Source organism: Herpailurus yagouaroundi, unplaced genomic scaffold, assembly GCF_014898765.1.
Source record: "Herpailurus yagouaroundi ecotype Mexico unplaced genomic scaffold, PumYag 197, whole genome shotgun sequence".
NCBI lineage: Eukaryota > Metazoa > Chordata > Mammalia > Carnivora > Felidae > Herpailurus > Herpailurus yagouaroundi.
The window spans coordinates 8,288,849-8,308,240 of record NW_024412428.1 but is presented as its reverse complement, the minus strand read 5'-3'; the positions used below and the strand labels follow the sequence as shown (position 1 = coordinate 8,308,240).

General features: G+C 57.0%; 2 protein-coding genes across 4 annotated transcripts in view; one reads left to right on the top strand and one right to left on the bottom strand.

Annotated features, from left to right (window-relative positions):
* Window positions 1–7,099, top strand: part of SLC7A1 (solute carrier family 7 member 1) — a 72,307-nt gene extending 65,208 nt beyond the window's left edge. Inside the window, exons 12-13 of the mRNA XM_040448122.1 lie at window positions 379–487; window positions 2,000–7,099. Coding sequence (XP_040304056.1) covers window positions 379–487; window positions 2,000–2,103 — 213 coding nt within the window. The 3' untranslated portion in view covers window positions 2,104–7,099. The remainder of the gene's footprint in view (window positions 1–378; window positions 488–1,999) is intronic.
* A 5,442-nt stretch (window positions 7,100–12,541) lies between these two features.
* MTUS2 (microtubule associated scaffold protein 2) overlaps window positions 12,542–19,392 on the bottom strand; it is a 546,859-nt gene continuing 540,008 nt past the window's right edge. For all 3 annotated transcript variants that reach the window (XM_040448119.1, XM_040448120.1, XM_040448121.1), the window contains 2 exons: window positions 17,364–17,461; window positions 12,542–13,361 (listed from right to left, as the gene is read on the bottom strand). In XM_040448119.1, coding sequence (XP_040304053.1) covers window positions 13,148–13,361; window positions 17,364–17,461 — 312 coding nt within the window. In that variant the 3' untranslated portion in view covers window positions 12,542–13,147. The remainder of the gene's footprint in view (window positions 13,362–17,363; window positions 17,462–19,392) is intronic.

Here is a 19,392-nt window from a genome sequence, read left to right as displayed (position 1 = left end):
CGGATCGCATGGCACCACCAAGCCTTGGAGGTGACACAAATAATAAAGCAGTCCACTGTTGGAGATAAGTGGAAGTCCCTCTTCTAGCCCTTTCTTTAGCAGGAGAATAGGAAGGGGGGGGAATCAGAATAGAGCTCACTTCAGCACTTAGTAGCTTAGAACCAGACTCCCACCCGCGCTGCCCGTGTGTGGGCACGTCTGTGTGTGTGCATGTGGGCTGGGCTACACTCACTCCCTCCTCCCCATGTAAATCGCACAGTCCGTCCGAATCTCGGGGACGCTATCGTTTCCTAGGTAGTTTCGCTAAAGGACTCAAAAGGCGTCGTCCCCACGCGCTCCTCTCCCTGCAGACTTGACACTCACCTGGTATCTTTGCAGGTGCCTTTCTTGCCCGTACTTCCCGTCCTGAGTATCTTTGTGAACGTCTATCTCATGATGCAGCTGGACCAGGGCACGTGGGTCCGGTTCGCAGTGTGGATGTTAATAGGTAGGTGAGATCTTGGATTGCACTGTGACGGCGTCTCTCAGAGCCCCCCCCGCTGCCACACCAGTCCCCAGAGCCGGTGCTGTGCTGCTCAGTCCTCTTTCCTGCAACTTGGCTGGGTGCCTCTTGTCATTGAGCCTCCTTCCCTTCAAATTTCAAAACGTAGTGAAAACACGTCGTCCGCGGTTTTCTCTCAAAAAGGACCTCCTAGTAGATTGTGGGTCCTCCCCTCCCCTTCAGATGCTTTTCATTTTAATAGCTCTTGCCTGAACTAGTTATGTCATTGGGCGCAAGTGGAAGGTAACAAGAGCGAGGCTGTGAGTCTGCTGTTGACAAAGCACCGATTCACCTCCTCTGACACGAGAAGGCCTGGACCGTGCCTCCCCCGGCCCGGCCAGTAGCTGCCCACTGGCCCATGTGGGCCGTGCGTGTTGGTGGGGTCTGCGGGAGGCTTGGGGGTGACCGTGTGGTTGCTGGCCCTGCTGGGGGCTGACCGTGGCCCTCCCCCTCCCTGAGCGTCTGACACCAGGGACTACGGAAAATGGACTCAGACTCTGTCCTCGGCACTGATACCTGGGGAGCGGGCCTTGTCTCTCGCCCCTCGGCGTCCCCGGCAAGAGCAGGGACTCCAGGCCTGTGTTTTCTACCAAAGCCCTCGGCCCTGCGTCACCACACTTAGGGGCAGATAGCTGCCGCCTCTCGGTCGTGCTCTGCAGGCCCCACGTTGTCTGCACGGTGTAGCCTGAGCTGGTTCCACAGATGCCCCCGCAGAGCCTTCCTGGGAGAGAGCCGGCTCGGGGGGAGCCGCTCATTCCCGCGTCCCAGACGTGAGCTCCCGGGATGTGCTCCAAGCCGTTGGCTTCTTGCCAGGGCTTTTGGTGGCCGAGCCCTTCCTTTAAGGCCCGCTCTCCTTGCGTCCCTGACATGGGCCCCAGTCCTTAGGTGGCCAGTTAGAAGCTCAGATCTCTGGGCCCCACCACAGACCTTTGGAGCCCCCGACCCTGGAATGGACTGAGAAACAGAGGCAGTCAGGGCCGTGGAGGCCACACGAATATTCTAGGGAGCCCTGGTTGGAACAGTCCCACCCCTGTTGGAAATCCCACCCTCGCGGGAAACAGTATGACTGCTGGAGCGTCCGTCCTGTCCCCTCCAGTGGCCGCGGGGCACCAACTAGGTGGTCAGTGGATGAAGCTGAGGGACCAGCACCCCTCCGGGGACCCCCTGGCTGCTCCCCCTGCTCAGGAACTGCTCCAGTGTGAGGCTGCCCCTGGAGCGTGCCTTCGCTGCCTGGAGGGGCGAGACCAAAACCTTTGCAGGCTGGAGCGGAGGAGTCCCGTGTGTCTCCAGATACAGAAAGTGAGCCCACGAGGGCTGCTTGCTGTGGGCGCAGGCCTGGGTCCGGCAGCACGGAGAGACTTCCCCGCGGGGCCACGTCACTCCCCCAGAGCTGCTCTGCCCTCTGCCCTTGAGCCCTGCCTGCCCTGTTCACTCCCGGTCTCTGCTCTCGGCCCGCAGGCTTCATCATCTACTTTGGCTACGGTCTGTGGCACAGCGAGGAGGCGTCCCTGGCCGCCGAGCAAGCAAGGACTCCTGACGGCAATCTGGACCATTGCAAGTGACACACAGCCCCGCCCCCAGAGGTGGCAGCAGCCCCGAGGGATGCCCGCAGAGGTCCCGGGAGCACCTCGCTCTCTCCACCAGTGCGTCAGGACCCCCCCCCCCACATCCAAGCCCCACCGCAGCAGAAGGTGCAGCTACTTGAAACGCAGCCTCGGCCCACAGCCCGTGTGTCTTGCACAGACTTGCCCCGTGGCAGGTGGCACCAGGTCCCGGTCACCTCTCTCAGCTCCCCGGCTGGGGCCATTTGGCCGCGGTTTCCACTGTGTCTCCCTACATCCCTCTGAACAAAGAGAACAGCTCCCGTCCTCGCCGGCTCTGTGTCCGTGCCGCTGCGGCCGCAGAATGGCGGCCACCTTTTCTCGTCACCTTGGGAGTCCCGGCCCCCCCCCTCCCCCCGCCAGGACCGCTCTGGCACTGAACACGTGCGTACTGCACACTTTCCGCAGCCACCTCCCTGCTCAACCCTGAAGGCCGACCGTGCACGCAGCATGAGTCACCCAGACACGTCCCCAGTAGTGCTACCCCCCGAGCCAGAGGACAGCTCAGAGGGGAGAAGCGGGACTGGTTTCCTTCTCCCACTCCTGTCCTCTGCGCTGCCAGAAAGGGTCGTGAGGAACGGGAGCCCTCCCTCACTTCCTCTTCCTGGCAGCGGCTCCGCCCCGACAGCTGACGGAACCTGGCCCGCTCCGCGGTGGCACCGAGGCCCCCGCGGGAACCGGGCGGAAGGACCGAGGGCTGGCCGGCTCCGCTCCTCACGCCTGAGCACCGGGCCCCCCCACCCCCGCCCGCCAGCTGTACTCCCTCCGGGCCCAGGCCAGTTCTTGCTGCTTCCGGCGTCTTGCACGAAGGCGGCGTGTCCCGAGCAACCGGAACGTGACGCTGCGTTTACGTAGGCCTGGCCTGAGATCGGCAGAGCTTAGATCGCTGTTCTCTGTGGGCCTCCGCCAAGGCGGACTCCCTCCCTCTGGCGCGTGCGGGCCCGTTTCTCGAGTGTTGCCGGGCTCCCAAGGCAGGCTCTGCTCCTCCCGACGCGACGGTGGCCGGTCCTCCCAGCTGCTCCTGGCCCCGAGGTGATCTCTTTGGCCCTTGTCTTCTATGTAATCGAGCTGAGTCCCGTTAGCATCTGTGAATCGCTCCAAATGAAGTTGGCGCTCAGTATTAACTTGGAAAACGGCCAAATATTTACTCGGTGTGGGGTCCGCGCGTGAGAATTTGGGGTCCTGTTGCTGTCCCTGTCGCGTACCTGTTGTCCACATGCTGCAGGTTTGTAGATGGGTTTGTAGCCCGGGCGCGGACCTCCTGTCTCCATAAGTTTTAAGCCGGAGAGCCAGCCGGGTTCCCTGTACACAGCGTGCCCCCTCCCACGCACTGGAGCGCTCCACGGCTCACACACTTCTTGCGGATGGGAGCCCGAGGAAACACGAGCACTGATTCCGTCTCCCCATTCGAGTGTGGCTCAGGAGCCAGAAGGGCCCCCTGTTGATGGCAGGTGAGGGACACGGCCGTGTGGATCCCCCGGAAAATGCAAATGCTGCTTTTGAAGCCCAGACTCCCGTTTCTCCCCCTTCTGGCCTTTGACACAAATATGGTGGAACGAAGCCTGATAAATCGGCGGCACTTGTCTCCTCTCCCTCGGTAGCTCCTTGGAGAGAATTACGGGAATTCATGAAGTGGCCAGATGGCAGGGTCAGTCGGTGGGGGGTGGCGGCCCGCCTCTGCTCTAGGCCCTGGTCGCCTTGCCGGGAGCTTTATTCTAAATTATCATTTGTGAATGTTACAGAGGGAGGGGCCTAAGAGCCCAAAGCGTGGGTTTCCAAAGAAAGATATTTAAATTTATGTAGATTGGTGCTGTACAATATTTTGATAAATATTAACTTATTTTGTTGGGGTTCTTCTTGTCTGCTGTCTTGTAGGGTTTGTTAGCTGTTTGTTTGCTTGATTTGTCTGTTGTTTTTCCACATAGGCAAAGAGAACTTGAGGGAAAGAGAGTGCCCAAGACGGAAGGCGGAGGGAAGAGAAAAAAAAAAATTTTTTTTTTTAACTTTAATTTCTCTTTCTGAAATGTCTGTGCAAGAGAGCACACAGCAGACTGTGTATACAGTTGACGTTTCAGCTGGCATCGTGGATCGTTCTAGCAACCGACAAGGTGTGTTTGCCTGATAACAGACAACATGCCGCGGGGTGAAGGCCTCCTGGCGCATGAGTCTCCCCCTTCCTCACCCCAAAGCCGGCAAGTGCCTCAGCAAGGCTCACCCGCGCGGTGGTGCAAAGCCCCCGCTGCCTCCCCCGTCAGGGCCAGGAGCCTCCCGTTTAGGACAGGACACCTGAGGGGGCATAGATAAATAGTTGGCGAGGTCACCGCGCTTCTGTTGAGAGTAGCTTCTGTGCGGTTGCCAGAGCTTTCCTCTCCTGTACACGAGGACGGTGATGTCGCGAGCGCCGTTCGGGGTAAGCCTCCCCCGTGTGGACAGGCTTTTTCTTACCCCAGCCTTCATGCCTTCCCCGCAAACACACACACACACACACACACACACATACACACACAGGCAAGAAATAACCACCAGAAGTGCCCGACAGTTGGCCTTCCCCCCCCACCCCCACCCCCACCTCCCCAGTCCAAGCAAGACTGATTTCTCCGTGTCATGGCTTGGCCACTATTTTCCTACATCATCAGAAATTCCACACTTGTAGAGATGCCCTTCGGGGACGTTGTGTCTGCTTTTATCTGTGGCCCAGCCCCAAACAACCCACGTTGGGAAGACCCTTTTGTGTTGAGTAAGCAGCCCTTCCTGCCTCCCGTGGTCCCCCCACCCTACGTGTTCTCACGACCCCGTGAAGACTCACAAAGAAGCGAGCCGTGGAGCCCCAGGACCTCTGCTGAAGAGCGAGGGGTGCGAGGGGTCGCCGGGGACGCAGTCGGGCTCCGTGGGTGGGGGAGGCCGAGCCTGCTTCCAGGAGGAGGACCGTCAGCAGGAGATTGGGCCTCTGCACATGCCTCAGCCTGCCCCACCGGCTCACACCCCTCAGCCCAACTCTGGGCCCCGTTTGTTTTTCTAAGCCAATAGCGGGGAGCGCTAGGGCCATCTTTCCCAGGCTGTTTCGGAAGGACTGCTGAACTGATACTGTTGCCAGAGCCCCTCGGCCCCCTGACTCGTGGTTTTGCTCCACTGAGTCACCTCTGTCGGGACATGGTCCCAGGTGCTGGTGCTGTGGTTCGGGTATCACAGCCCCCCCTGCCTGCCACGTGTCCACAGGTGACCGCACCGTGGTGGGGGCTTCACCCACCCCGAGCTCCTCAGGCCCCGGCCCGCTCCCGTGTGCACACCCAGACAAGGCACCCGGCGGTCGTTCGTGGGGCTTCCTGCGTGGCCGTGGCCGTGGCCGTGACCTGGGCTCTGCTCTCTCCCCGCCCCTCCGTCCCCGCCATCCCCACCACTGAGCGGGCGTTCTGAATTGACTGAGGTTTGCAGTCTGCCCAGGATGGCCCCGAGTCTAACACCGGTACAGCACAGGGGCAGAATCCGGGCTCCTTGGGGGCGTGTGGGCGTGCCTCGTAAAGGCCCCACCCGACTAGGTGGGCTCGTGGGCATTTCAGGGGCCTCACCAACCTGCTGGCTCTGCGCCAGGACCCATCTTCCGGATTCGCGTGTCCTGCTTGCACACATCTAGTACGAGCCGATTGCTCTGTCGGCTCCCTAGGGCCATCCCCGTGCCAGGCCCCATCCCCGTGCCAGGCCCCATCCCCGTGCCAGAGTTCTGGCACGGACGGAGAAGTGTTTCCAGGCACGTCGGCACTCTGCCGGGCACAGGTGTGCGACGCCTGTGTGCGGAACTGTTACAGAGTTACCAGCAGATGGAACTGAATATGTGTCACGTATATTTGTCGCGTATAATTTAAGATGGGTGTTTGCCATCATCACAAGAGTATTGCAAGTAAGGCTCCTTAGGGAGAGTGAGAGACCTTGTGTTGGACTCTTGTGGACTTTTTTTTTTTTTGGGTAATGAAGTGCTTTATCCAGTGGTGCAAGAGGCTACACTCCGTATTTCATCATCAGAGTTATGATGCCTAATGGGTTTGTGAGGCAAAAAAAAAAAAAAAAGTCAACTGACTTTGATACTATATTCATCACTAGAATCCAGAGTGTTTATGTGCCCGTCGCTTCATTGAGCGGCAGTGCTCTCTTTCAAGAGGGACGGGGACCAGCCAAGGGTCTCCGGGCACAGATATCAAGGACCCCTCCTGGATCACCCTGTAAGTGTGTTGAACTGCCGGCTGAAAAACCCACATGAAATAAAGACCTTGGCTGTGAAGTCCAGATTGAATTTCTCAGGGTATGAGCATGTCCCACAGGGTCAGGAAGACGCGCTAAGACTTTGTTAAATTATTAACAAGGTATATGACTTTGTGTTTCTTGATGACAGACTTTTTTCTTTTTTAAAGTTTGGGATTTATTTTCCCATTTGAGAAGTTGTAATATATGTATTTAAAATAAGTTTCCCGCCTAAGTTGTGCCTTTCAGTGTCGATGGATCTAAGAAGCACAGAGGGTTGATGATCCTGGTGAGGGCTGGTTTATTTTCAAACCTGAAGAGCTGTGGTTTCTCCAGTAAACTTTTTCTTCTCCTGAACGTGCAGCCATTGTTAAAAGAATTGTGTTTCTTATTCTGTAAATTGTATAATGTTTTTTGCTTGTTTGATGTTCTATTTTTCTAATAGTTTTCTTATAGTTTCTTACAATTGTTGATACTAGATTAAGATTCTGACACCCAACTGCAAAGCAGCCTGTCTCTGCTGGCCCCTCCTGGTTTTATTTTAAGGACAAGCGTATAGGTCACCCATCACCTTTAAAAAAATGTGAAACTGCTCTGTATCCCATTTTTGCTGACAACACTGTATGTTGACAACCTCCTACTACTATATGTTGTAAAATCGAACTATTTTGTGGTACATTATCTCATGCTTCTGCAAACTCTAATAAATTCTGTCTACGGCTACGGCGTGTTCTCAAGCATTGTGGCTGCGCCTGGCTGGGTCCCCAAGCCTGGCAGTGCCCCATAGAGAGTTCCAGATCTCGCCCTTTGCTTCTTGAGTATTTTCCCGTTTCCCTACAGCCGGATGTTGTAATGCCCCGTTTTCCTTCGGCCATTTGGTGGAAAGCCTCATTCCATGAAATAGCACCTCAACCAGGGAATCCCCCCACCCCCACCCCCAGCACTCATTTAGGATCCCCTGCACTATCTCCCTACCTCCCACTCTTTCCAGACTTGGCTTGCGTTTGGGCGTGGAAGGCTTCCCACCAAGGTTTCCGCCAGCCAGGGCGTAAAGCCGCTCATCAGCCAAAGCCCTTGGCGCCAATGTGGCCCAACCGCCTTGCACCGCGCACCTTAGCCCGGCACTTCCCAGGAACTGCCCCTCCCCCGCCCCGTTCCCCCTCTGAGGAAGGAAGCATTTGCTTGCACAGGAGACATTCGGTCCACTGGCCTTAACTCTCAGACACTACGATGCAATGATTTGGTGATCACGCTGGGAGGTGTGTTGCCCGGGGAAGACAAGGCCCGACCTTGGCATCTTCTGGGCGGACACCCTGCACCCTAGGAGAGGAAGGGCCAGGGGGCCGCTGCTGGTTTCACATTAGTATCTGGCCGCAAGACCCCCGGACCATCTCGGGCCCATCCGCCACACGGCGCACCAGGCCACGGAGCTTGGACCTTGCGCGGCATCCCCGCTCCGCACCCGGGGGTGTGCAGTGTGGCCCGGCCGCGGGCAGGCGGGAGTCCCCTTGGTCGTCCCCCGGGCGACTCCCGGCGAGCGATCTCTCCGTCAAAGGCTCTGCTCACAGCTTGCGGACGCCGGGGAGCGCCCCGCGGTCCCGCATCCGGCGAAGGCCACGTGGGCCGGTCCCTTCCGGCTCCTTTACGCCGCCGCCGCCGAGAGGCCGCCCCTGGGAGCGCCAGGCGGAGCCCCGTTCCCGCGGCGCCGCAGCGCCACCTAGCGGCCGGCACGGCGCGGGGCGAGCGGCCCGAGGAGTCCCCAGCCGGGCGTCAGTCGTTTCGCAGGAAAGCCTGAGCCCACAGGGGATTCCAACTCGGGACGCCTGAGGGGGGCCCCCTGGAGCAATCCGTGCCTCTCACGGTTTGGTTACGAGACGCTTCCGGCGAATCAAAAGCCGCCTCCGAACAGCTGGGCACCGGCAGCCACGAGGAAGCCTCCCGAACTCCCCGCCGGCCTCCAGCCTGCGCGGGGGGGGGCGGCGGACGCCTATTCCAGCGCGGCCCTGCTCGGCCACCGAACAGAGCCGGCGACGGCTGCGCCACCAACCGTGGGCCGCCCTGTCCGCCCCTCTTCCGAAGGGAATAGTTTAGTCTTACAAAGTGCGGCTGCCCCGCGAGCCGGAGACGCCGCTGTTGACGACAGTGCCACGTGGCGGGGCGGGGGACGGAGGCGGAAGTGTCGCTGCGTCCGGCACCTAAACCGCGGTGGCTCCAGGACGGAGTGGGGGCCGAGAGAAGTTGTGAAGCTTGGACTTTCCCGTGGAGGTTTCAGATTCTACTCCTTGGAACGATGACGTTCCCGAGCGCCTGCTTAGATGGCAGCCCCCTGCAGGGTGGCGGGAGAGGGGGGACCGGGACACGACCCTGCCACATTAGTGTGGGTGCAGTTAACCCAAGAGACCACTGTGCGCACAGCGTGGGGGGGGGGCGTGCAGGGGCAGCGTGCTCTGCTCGGGGATCTGGGAGTGTGGGTACTCCTGGCAGGCGGCCGGGGGCGGGGGCAGGACGCCGGGAGGGGGCCCTCGGTCACGTGCAGCCCGGTGGTCCCCGCTGAGAGCCGCACACCACCCGACCCCCCACCCCGTGGTGCCCGCACTGGCAAAACTTGCAGAGGGAGGTGGTGAGGGAGGCCAAATGCACCTGCCCTTCCCGAGCACGTCTAACCTCCAGGCTGAGCGGGAAGAATGGGCCCCGGCTGTCCTGCCGTTGCCTCCAGGAGTTTAAGAGAAGCCACCTGGCTTTTAAATAAGTGACTCAGCAAACCTCAGTGAATTAACTTCGTCTTCACAACGGGGACAGCTTACCAGCCTTTCATGATTTTTTTTTTTTTTTTTTTTTTTTTTTTTTTTTTTAAGTATTGGACCCAAAGTCTCTGGGACTCTGACTCTCGATGGTCCCAGAGGTATTGACAGGGTGTGGTCCTCGAGTCATCGCTTGGTGGCCGGCCGCTGATGCTGCACGATGCGGCACCGGGCGCGGGAACAGCGTGCAGCTCCCACCGGCAGGTGCGAAGTATCCAGCTCTGAGGTTTCTACCCGCCGTGAGCTCTTCCATCCCTCCCTTCTCTGAGATGATCCATTTTTCCTTTGCTTACCTCATGTGTAGGGGCAAGGACACCGGGGACGTGGTTATTCTGAAAGGAGAAGACCCAAGACACCCCGGAGGAAACTAACAGGTTAGGACCGGTTGACAAGTCCATCACTAATAAGTAGGCAGTTGTCCTCAACAATCTGGAAGCACGGGTGACCCTGAGGGGACCCGTGGTGTCCCTCTCAGGTCTCCGAGTGACTCGGGATGGGTCACCTGCGAAAAGCCTCTGGTTCAGCAACCGTTCGGGAGAGCAGACTCGAAGTCTCTCTAAATAGCTGTCCCTGCCACAGGCCCTGCAAAACCTCCACGGGGAGCTGGCCTACCCCGGGGGCTCCCTTGTAACCCCAAGAAGGGGGAGGCCCCTGTGGACACTCCGGGGTCCGGCTGGCCAGCCTGAGGCCGGGGGATGGTGGGGGCAAGCGCTTTCAGGTTGAAATGAGAGTGTCCTGGCTGCCCTCGGGATGTTGCAGGGAGAGCTGCAGAACTTTCCAGGGTCCTGTGTCCCGCCCCCACCCCCCTGGGGGAAGAAAGCCCAGGATAGGGAATTGCTGTAGCTGTGGACATTGCCACTCAAGGGAAAGGTCAGTGATGATCCAGATAAAACTGGACGGGACACATCAAACCGTCTGTGGGGTGGAAACATAACCCTGTCTAGGTCTGAATTTGAAATCAATGCTGAGGGGGACTATATACTCAATTTTTTGTGTCCTTTCCAACCCCATCCCCCCCCCCCCCCCCCCAGCCCACCGAAGATGGCCTTGCAGAGCAGAGCCTCTGAGCTCTCTCAAGTCCAGGGCAGGGCTGCTGGAGATCGGGGCTGGGAGACAGCTGTGGGCACCCTGCACCTGCTGCGTCCGGGGAGAGGGGCTCTCGGTGACGGTCCGCTGACCCTGGCACACGCCGAAAAGGAACCCAGCCTGCGAAACACCTCCCTGCCTCGCTGCCTTGGATCCCCAACCTGAATTTCCTGAAGCCTGAGAGGGCTAACGGTTACATCAAGTGCATGTCACAGAAGGTCCCTCAAGTTAATTTTAATATGCTTCAAACACAAATATGCAACACAGAAACTGGAGGGGCCAGATAAATAGCGTGTGGCCCCATCAAATACTCAGCAAGTGTGCCAGCCCGTCAGCCCCCTCCCCTCCCCTGACACCGCACCCCCCCCCCCAGAACCTCATCCCACTTGTGGTGGGCGGGGGTGGGTGCAAGGGCACGGACATGTCTCCCGAACACCGGGAAGAGGCTGGTGAGGTTCGGTGGGTATGAGGCAGGCGGGGAAGGCTGCAGCATCCGTATGTGGAAACCATTCCAGCCTGGGAGGGGGCGCCAGGGGGACTTCCATGTCAGAGGTCCAAGTCCTAACGGGGTGGGAGAGATGGGGTGGGGGTGGGGGGACGGGGCACAGTGGCTGCCGCCCCCCACGTTTCAGGATAGGAGCGACACGTGACGGGCGTCCACGATGAAGGAAGGAGGCCAGAGCAACGTGGGAATTCGCTCAAGTACCCGAGGTCGGGGCTGGTTAGGGCAAAGCTCTAGTCCACCTAGCGAGGGATTACTTAGTTCTAACGTCTCTACAACTTTGCAATAGGCTACCACGCCGTCCGTCGCACGTTCTAATGTAACACTGAAACGCGTATTGCCGTGTAACTGCGTTTAGCAGGTGTCGTGCTGGAAGCAGTTCCTGACTGGCAGCGCGGGGCTGCTGAGCCGTCCTCTGCAGGTGGCGCCTGCTAATAGAATAAATAATTGTGTCTTTCGTCAACGTGGCAGGATCTACTCTAACGGAATGCCCAACTCAATATCACAACATCATGCAGAGCCACCAAAGGAAAAAAGAAATGTTTCTTCAATGGGGATCCATCGCGTGGGTCCCTAGGATGGGCAGAGACCCTTGGAGGTTTGCGAGAAATGAGATGTAGCCGAGGCCGGCCAGCCTCGACTCACGCAAGGACCGCCGACGGGCCTGTCTTCAGGCTGGCCGCGTGCTACATGGTCCGAGCAGGTCCCCCCACCCCCACCCCGCAGGCCATTTCTTCCCGGCCCGGAGCATCCCTGCGTGAGTCTGCTGGCCTGGGGCAGGCTCAGAGGCAGCCCTGTGCTCGGGACGATTTTGAGGGGCCATCGGGAGAAAGCGCAGGGTCTTTGTCACCAACGGGAACCAAAGGCATCACTGCCGTCACCGTATCGACCGTCAAAGCTACGTCTTTCTTTGTGTATTCTGCTCCTATACCTCCATAGCACTTATGGGGACAGCTTGCACGGTCTAAGTCTACCGATTCCGAGACGCATGCCAGTCCAGGAGCCAGGACCACTGGCTGGCGGTTTCAGTGGGCTCCTCCATTGGGAAGAACCTCCTGGGCCTAAGAAGGGACCGCCGTCGGCTGTGGTACTGCTTGGTCGTCCGGCAGAAAACACGCCTGGCTTTGCGGGAGGTCATGTGATGGTCTAGCACAGCTTGGAACGGATCCCCCAGGATGGAAGGGCTGGTTGTCTGGAAGCTCCTGCGAGAACCCCTGAGCCACCTCAATGAACAGTGAGAGGGTTGAGTTACAGAACCGAAGGTTGCCTATGACGTGGGGGCCCGGGGGCCCGTTTCGGTGGGTTGACCCTTTATGGAATCGCATGAGAGCAAACGACACGGAGTGCCAGAGGACGCTTTCCTACTCTGTGCTCAGTCAAGATACAGATCGTACTGGCGGTTCTCCTTCCTGAGGATGGAGTGCGGATGGTCTTGGCCAACTCCAAGGCCATCCTCCCCCTCACTCTAGAAGGTCAGGCTCTTCCACATTTTCCCAAGGGTGCAAGAGCGTGACGACGGATTCCAAGATGCCGCTGGGGTAAAAAGCAAAACTCGTGTTTACGAGACTGTAGATGAGCCACTGTCATGAGTGCCGTCCACGAGAAAAGCCAAACCCCCGAGGGGCTCCCCCCCCCCCAACCCTTCGCCACTCATGACAGGAGTAGTAATAGTTAAAACTTGTGAATGGGATAATAGTGACCTCACATCATGTTGACTACGAAGCTGACTGTTCCGAAGGCAGTTACCGTTCACAGATCGCTGGTGTTTGTGTTAGAGGACCACTTGGTGGTAGGTTGCAAGGCGCTTCTTCTCTGTATCTTTTTTTTTTTTTTTCCTTTTTCTATTTTGGGTAGAAATATTCCTGGGAAGCTAGATAGAAATGCATTTTCATTTCCCAATAATTCTTAGGCACAAGTTAGAAAACTGCTGACCTTCACCAAAATATGTCAGCACTTCGTGTTATAAAAAATGCAATTCAGAACCGCTGCATGTGTATATACGTGTATCTAAATATACACACAGGTCGGTGCAGTACACAATGATTATTCAATGTATATTCAAAACTGAGCTATTTGTAACTAACCTGAAATTCTGCAGTGAAAGTTCATTGCTCGGGAACAACTGGAGTTTCTTTCTTTCTTTTGGCTCTAACTACGGTCAAACGTTTGCACATCAGACACTACCGTTTACGCTTTCCTAAGTGCCAATGCCAGGACAGTCTTACACGAGGATCGGAAGAGGACTTGGCTTAGAATGCAGGTAGGCAGCTACTGAGCATGCGTGCAGGGCCAGCCCCGGGCCGGCCCCTGGTCAATTCTCCCTCCAGGTAGGAGCCCCGGGTGGACAGGAGCCACGGCTCCCGCAGGCGGCGTGGCGGCGGCGTCATCTGGGCGTCGTGTTGACTCTGGCGGGAGAGGAGGGCCCCGAGGAGGAGCCGCGGTAAACAGGGGATGTGGGGGACAGTTTAACCGGGCTGGTCGGGTCCCCGGTTTGGAGCTTCCAAAGCAGCTCTTCGTTGGTTCGGCTCAGTCTCTTCTTCTCCTGGGTTTCTTTCTCCACGTATTCCTGGAGATTGGCATTTTCCTCCGACAGTTGTCTGCGGGAAGAGAGTAAGAAACGATCGAGTAGCAGTCACGCCGGAAGGCACCTACCTTGAGATCCGCCAGGCCAGTGGGTTTGAGGCAAGCGAGGGGGCTGTACGTGGGGGGACAGGGACAAGGGGCACCACGGTGACCAAGAACCTCGGGTTGAAACGTGAGTTCCGCTCATCCCACGGACACGTCTGTTCCCAGAGTCTCTCCGTCGACACCCGGTCGGCTCCCAGTCCCTCTGCCCGGTCAGGGGGAGGCGCTGGCTGTCCGGCAGACAGAGCAGATGCCAAGGCAGAAGAGGACGGGAGAGGAGTGGGGGCTGGTGTGGGTGTGCCGCCCAGGAGGCTCACAGACAGTGGCGACTGACAAGGACAGCCCGGGGACCCAGGGACGGTGCTGTCGGCCTCGGGGCAAATCTCGGCCCTCCCGCCCCTGGCCTGGGTCTCCAGGAGAGCAACCTGCCTTCCCTTGCTGCAAACACTCGGTGTGTCGGCCTGCCTGCTGGGCTAGGCGCCCTCGAGGACAGGGGCCACAGCCTTCTTCTCTGAGTCCCCGGCGTCCAGCCTGGGGCCCGGCCACAGCAGACGCTCCGTGAACGTCTGCTGACGAGGGACGCCTGATGAAGAATGAATGGATGCGGTCTGTGCCGTCTGCCAGGAAGTGTGAGTTGCTTGCTTTGTGGCATTAAAAACTGACGGTGCCTTTGAGGACCTGACCGGGATAAGGACACAGGTGTTTTGCAGCTGGCTGGACTGAGCCTGGGAAGTCACCTTGCTCGCATAAGGCCCGGACCTGTTCTTTGGACCGGGGTGCCTTTGTGATTTGCAGGGGAGGCACGGGGTTGCCCGGGCGGGGAGGAGGCTCTGGCTCCCCCCACCCCCGCCCCTCCCCTGCTCAGGCTGTCAGCAGTGGGGTCTTGCCGCCCCTGCTGGAGGGGAGGTCACAGACCTGCTCCCTGCACAGTCTCCCCCGTGAACTTCTGCGGTGGTAATGAAATGCCAGCACCAGGAGCTCAGCTGTGGACGCTGTGTGTGCGTGCGTGCATGCATGTGTTTCGTGTGTTCTTTTATTTTATTTTTAACGTTTTTATTTTTGAGACAGAGAGAGAGCGTGGGCAGGAGACGGGCAGAGAGAGAGAGGGAGACACAGGATCCGAAGCAGGCTCCAGGCTCTGAGCCGTCGGCACAGAGCCCGACGCGGGGCTCGAACCCACGGAGGGCGAGATCATGACCTGAGCCGAAGTCGGACGCTCAACCGACTGAGCCATCCAGGCGCCCCGATGTTTCGTGCGTACTGACTATTCTGTCCACCGGCCAGACACTCCCCTGTCCCCCTCCCTCTCCTTGGGCCTCCCTGTTCCCCCAAGACATGCCAGTATTGAAATTAGACCAGAGAATGACCCTACAATGGCCTCCAAGTGTCCAAGCGAAAGGGAGAGTAACACATTTCTCACTTGAAGTCAAAAGGGTAGCGAGGAAGGCACGTTGAAAGCCTCGACAGGCTGAGAGCTGGGGCCTCTTGCGTCAAATGGGCAGCCAAGTTGTGAGTGCAAAGGGAAGGTTCTTGAAGGGACGTTAGAAGTGCCACCCCAGTGAACACACAAACGGTAGGAAAGTGAAACGGCCTTCTTGCTGATGCGGAGAAAGTGTGGGTGGTCCGAATGAAAGATCAAACCGGCCGCAGCATCCCCTTAAGCCAAAGCCTACTCCAGAGCAAGGCCCTAACTCCCTTCAATTCTGTGAAAGCAGAGAGAGGTGAGAAAGCTCTAGAAGAAGAGTCTGAAGCTATGGAGGTGGGTTCATGAGGCTTATGAAGGAAGCCATCTCCATAACCTAGAAGTTCAAGGTGAAGCAGCAAGTGTTGGTGTAGAGGCTGCAAGTTACCCAGAAGGTCTGGCTAAGACAATTCAGGAAGGTGGCTACACTGCACAACAGGTTTTCAGTGTAGACAAAAGAGCCTTCTGTTGGCAGAAGATGCCATCGAGGACTTTCACAGCCAGAGAGGGGAAGTCAGTGCCTGGCTTCAAAGCTTCAAAGAACAGATGACGTGCTCGTAAGAGGCTAACGCAGCTGACGACCCAAGTTGAAGCCAGTGCTCACGGACCGTCCCGAAAATCCTGGGGCCCTTCAGAATCATGCTAAATCCACTCTGTGCTTTATAAATGGAACAGCAAAGCCTGGATGACAGCACATCTGTTTACAACACGGTTTACTGAATATTTGGAGCCCACTATTGAGATCTGCCCCTCAGAAAAATTATTCCTTTCAAAATATTGCTGCTCGTTGACGATGCGCTTGGTCACCCAAGAGCTCTGATGGAGATGTCGAACAAGATTAATGTTGTTTCCGTGCCTGCTCCCACAACATCCATTCTGCAGCCCATGGATCAAGAAGTCATTTTGACTTTCAAGTCTTATTCTTGAAGAAATGCGTTTGGTAAGGCTCTAGCTGCCATAGGGAGTGATTCCTCTGACAGATCTGGGCAAAATCGGTTGAAAACCTTCTGGAAAGGATTCACCATTCTAGATGTCATTAAGAACATTCACGAGTCGTGGGAAGGGGCCAAAATATTAACATGCACAGGCATTTGGAAGAAGTTGCTTCCCACCCTCGGGATGACTTTGGGGGGTTCAGGACGTCAGTGGAGGCAGTCACTGCGGATGTGGTGGAAACAGCGAGAGAACCAGAACTAGAAGCGGGGCCTGAAGGTGGACGGCGTTGCCGCGATCTCGTGATAGGACGTGATCGGGTGAGGACTGCTTCTCGAGGCTGAGCAAGAATCGTGGTTTCTCGAGATGGACTCTGCTCCTGCCGAAGACGCTGTGAAGCTTGTTGAAGCGACAAGGGATTTGGAATATTACACAAACTTGGTAGATAAAGCAGCAGCAGGATTTGAGAGGACTAACTCCAGTTTTGAAAGAAGTTCTACTGTAGGTGAAATGCTATCAAACAGCATCACAGGCTACAGAGCAGTCGTTCGTGAAAGGAAGAGTCCATCAAGGAGGCAAAATTCACTGTCGTCTTAAGAAACTGCCACGGCCACCCCAGCCTCCAGGAAGCCCACCCTGATCGGTCAGCGGCCATCAACATTGAGGCAAGACCCTGCACCAGCAAAAAAGATTCTGACTCACTGAAACTTTAGATGATGGTTTGCATTTTTTGGCAATAAAGTATTTTTAAGGTAAGGCATGTCCGTTGGGTTTTTAGACACAATGGTATTTCACACTTAACAGATTACAGGAGAGTGTAAACTTCCCTTTTATACGGACTGGGAAACCACTCATTTGGGGAAAATTCATTTGACTGCTTCCCTGCGACACTTGCTGTCTTGGGGTGGTCTGGAACTGAAACTACAGTATCTCCGAGCTATGCCTGTAACCTCCCGCGGGCCGACCGAGCCCCAACCCTGCTTTACTCCACATCCTTCCTTGAGAGGTGGAGCACCTCCGAGCGGGGGACTGAGAGGGGAACGCTGTTACCCAGAATAGCTAGCCGCATTCGGCTACGCGGCTTCCCTCTGGCTTCTGCACCCCGCGCTGTCCGCAGGCCGGGCCGGCCCAGGAGAACGGCTCAGCGGCCGAGGGCCCCCCACGGGTCTACCCAGCTCGGCTGACGCAGCTCAGGGGCTGCTTAGGTGGTTCTTCTCTTTTGCCTGGGGACGCTCAGCTGGCAGGTCTCTCCAAAATGCCCAGAAAGGAAGCTTCCACCTCCCAGCTGCGTTGGAGACCCCTGCCACGCACCTCTGCCGATTTCGCTCGTTTCTCCCAAGGTGGGGACAACCGAGATGCAGACCCAGGGCACAGGCCGGGTGGCATACGTGGTGGTGTGTTTTGTCCTTCTCTTCATATGAGAAAGGCCGAGAGCCTGCATGGGGAAGGCCTCACAGCTCGGAGGAGTGAGGCAAATTGGATGCTGGGACAAAAACAGAGCCCTCAAAGAAGTGCTACGGCAAAGCCACTTTGTAGGTGACACATGCTTTAGGAAGCTCACACACCCGGGCCCCCCTACCTCGTGACAACGGTGTTCTGGTCGATCCTTGCTTTGAGGTCTTCGTTCTGCTGCTGGAGAACCTGGATCTTTTCTTCTAGAATAATGTTCTTTTCCGCCTATAAAAGACGCAGTGTTAAGAGGTTCTCAGCAAGGCTTCTGGGCTTTGGTTGTCCAGAACAGTGCTTGGCAGACTGCAGTTTGCGATGCCTTAGTGATTATAGAATCAAGTTAGAGGGATGTGAGCAGCCTGTGTCTTTTAAACAGAACAGGACAGAAAATACCAGAGTGCAAACCATACGTGGTGATAAAACTATTATTGTTACACATATTTTAGATATAAACATTTTTTTTACCTCTACTGTGCACGTGTGTGCGTACGTCAGGTTCCCGTGTAGAATACATTTCTCGTGGGGAGTGTCCCTGTTGTCAGAGGGGAGCTGCGAACACCGCTGGGACCTAGGGTGGCTGACGGGTCCCCGGGTTCTTCCTGATGGGTCAACTGCACTACGTCACAATCCCTGGCCCGGCGTGTTTGCACAATATGACATTCTGAATTAACGGAGGGGTGGGAATACAAATAGCGCGGACGCATTTTTTCCTTCTGAGGGTACGGGCAGCCGGGAACCCAAAGCCCGAGACTGGCTCGGTACACTATCAGAAACTAATGCCATCGATGGTTAGTATCACCCTGCAACTTACGCCTTTTTCTCTGTCCGTGTGTTCCCCCCAGGGCCCTGCTGAAGTACAGTTCCATTCTAAGATAAATTCAGAAGTAAATTTTGTTTTGAAAAGAAAATGACAAATTCACCGCTGGGGAGTTGATCTCGGAAGAGAACTGTCACCTTCCCACGAACAGGGCTGGGAGTCAGAGCCAACGGGCCGTAGCTCTTTAGTCGTAGCTCTTTAGTCAGGCCCTTGCCTTCAGCCTGCATCTGTGCTCCCAAGGAATGGGAAGTGACTAAATTGGTCTTTTTTTTTTTAATGCCGAAAGGTTTCTGCAAGGAGAAGTCACGCATGCTGGCAGAATGCCTGGCACATGGCTAAGAACAGCCAAATAAACCCCGAGGCTGGTGGGTGACCAGACAACTGAATGCGGATGGCCCAGCCTGGGGGCGGAGGGTCGTGGGTCTCCGCGTGAGCCGGGCTGCATGGCATGGCTCGGAAGGGCAGGGCTCTGACATTGCCGGGAAGCTCCACGTGGTCACCATCGCCCAGGATGCTGGCTATGGACAGTCACACCCCAGTCTGCCCCCATCCTAGGCCATACAGCGAGAGACGCCTCACAAAGCAGAGGTGCTAGAAAGAGAGGACATGATGGCCGAATACGGCACGTGGTCCTAGATCAGCCCCTGGTGTGGGAAAAGCGGCGGCAAGGGATATCTCAGAGACAAACAGGGACAAACGTTCAAAGGTAAGATGAGATGATCCATCCCCGAGATGGCATGTTAAAGGTCTGCTCGCTGGAAGAGAGCAGGATACGACCATCTGCACATGGGGGGGGGGGGGGGCCACACCGTACAGAGCAAAAACTCTGGAAAGCGTTAGCCGTGGTTGGAAAGATATCTTAATCTCCTTATTTGCGTCTATCTTATAATTTTTTATAATGCCCGTATTTTCTCTCTACAGCGTCAAAGTTAATTTTGAATATAGCAATCAAAAAGGAAGAACAGCGATCTGAGACCCCCGAGGCCAACCTCCACCTCAAGACGGTGTCTCCTTGGAAGCAGGCTGCTCTGCTTAGTGACTCTGACGACTGTCTCCAGCTCCAGCCCTTGTATGACCCTTGTGCCTGCAGGGGAGGGGAGTGAGCTCTGGGGCGCTCTGTTTCTCCAGCGGGCCCCTTTGCCAGTTCCATGGCAACCGGGCTGAAGGGGGAGGCAGAGGGCCGCGAGGGGCAGGGACAAGAGCCCTGGGGCCAGGGCTCCCGCCCGGGCGGGCCACTTACAGGCTCTGGGTGAGATACACCCCCTTCCTATACGTCTGCATATACGTCTGTGAAATGAGGCTCCTGACAACACCCGCTCCAGTGGATCGCTCCAGTGGGTGG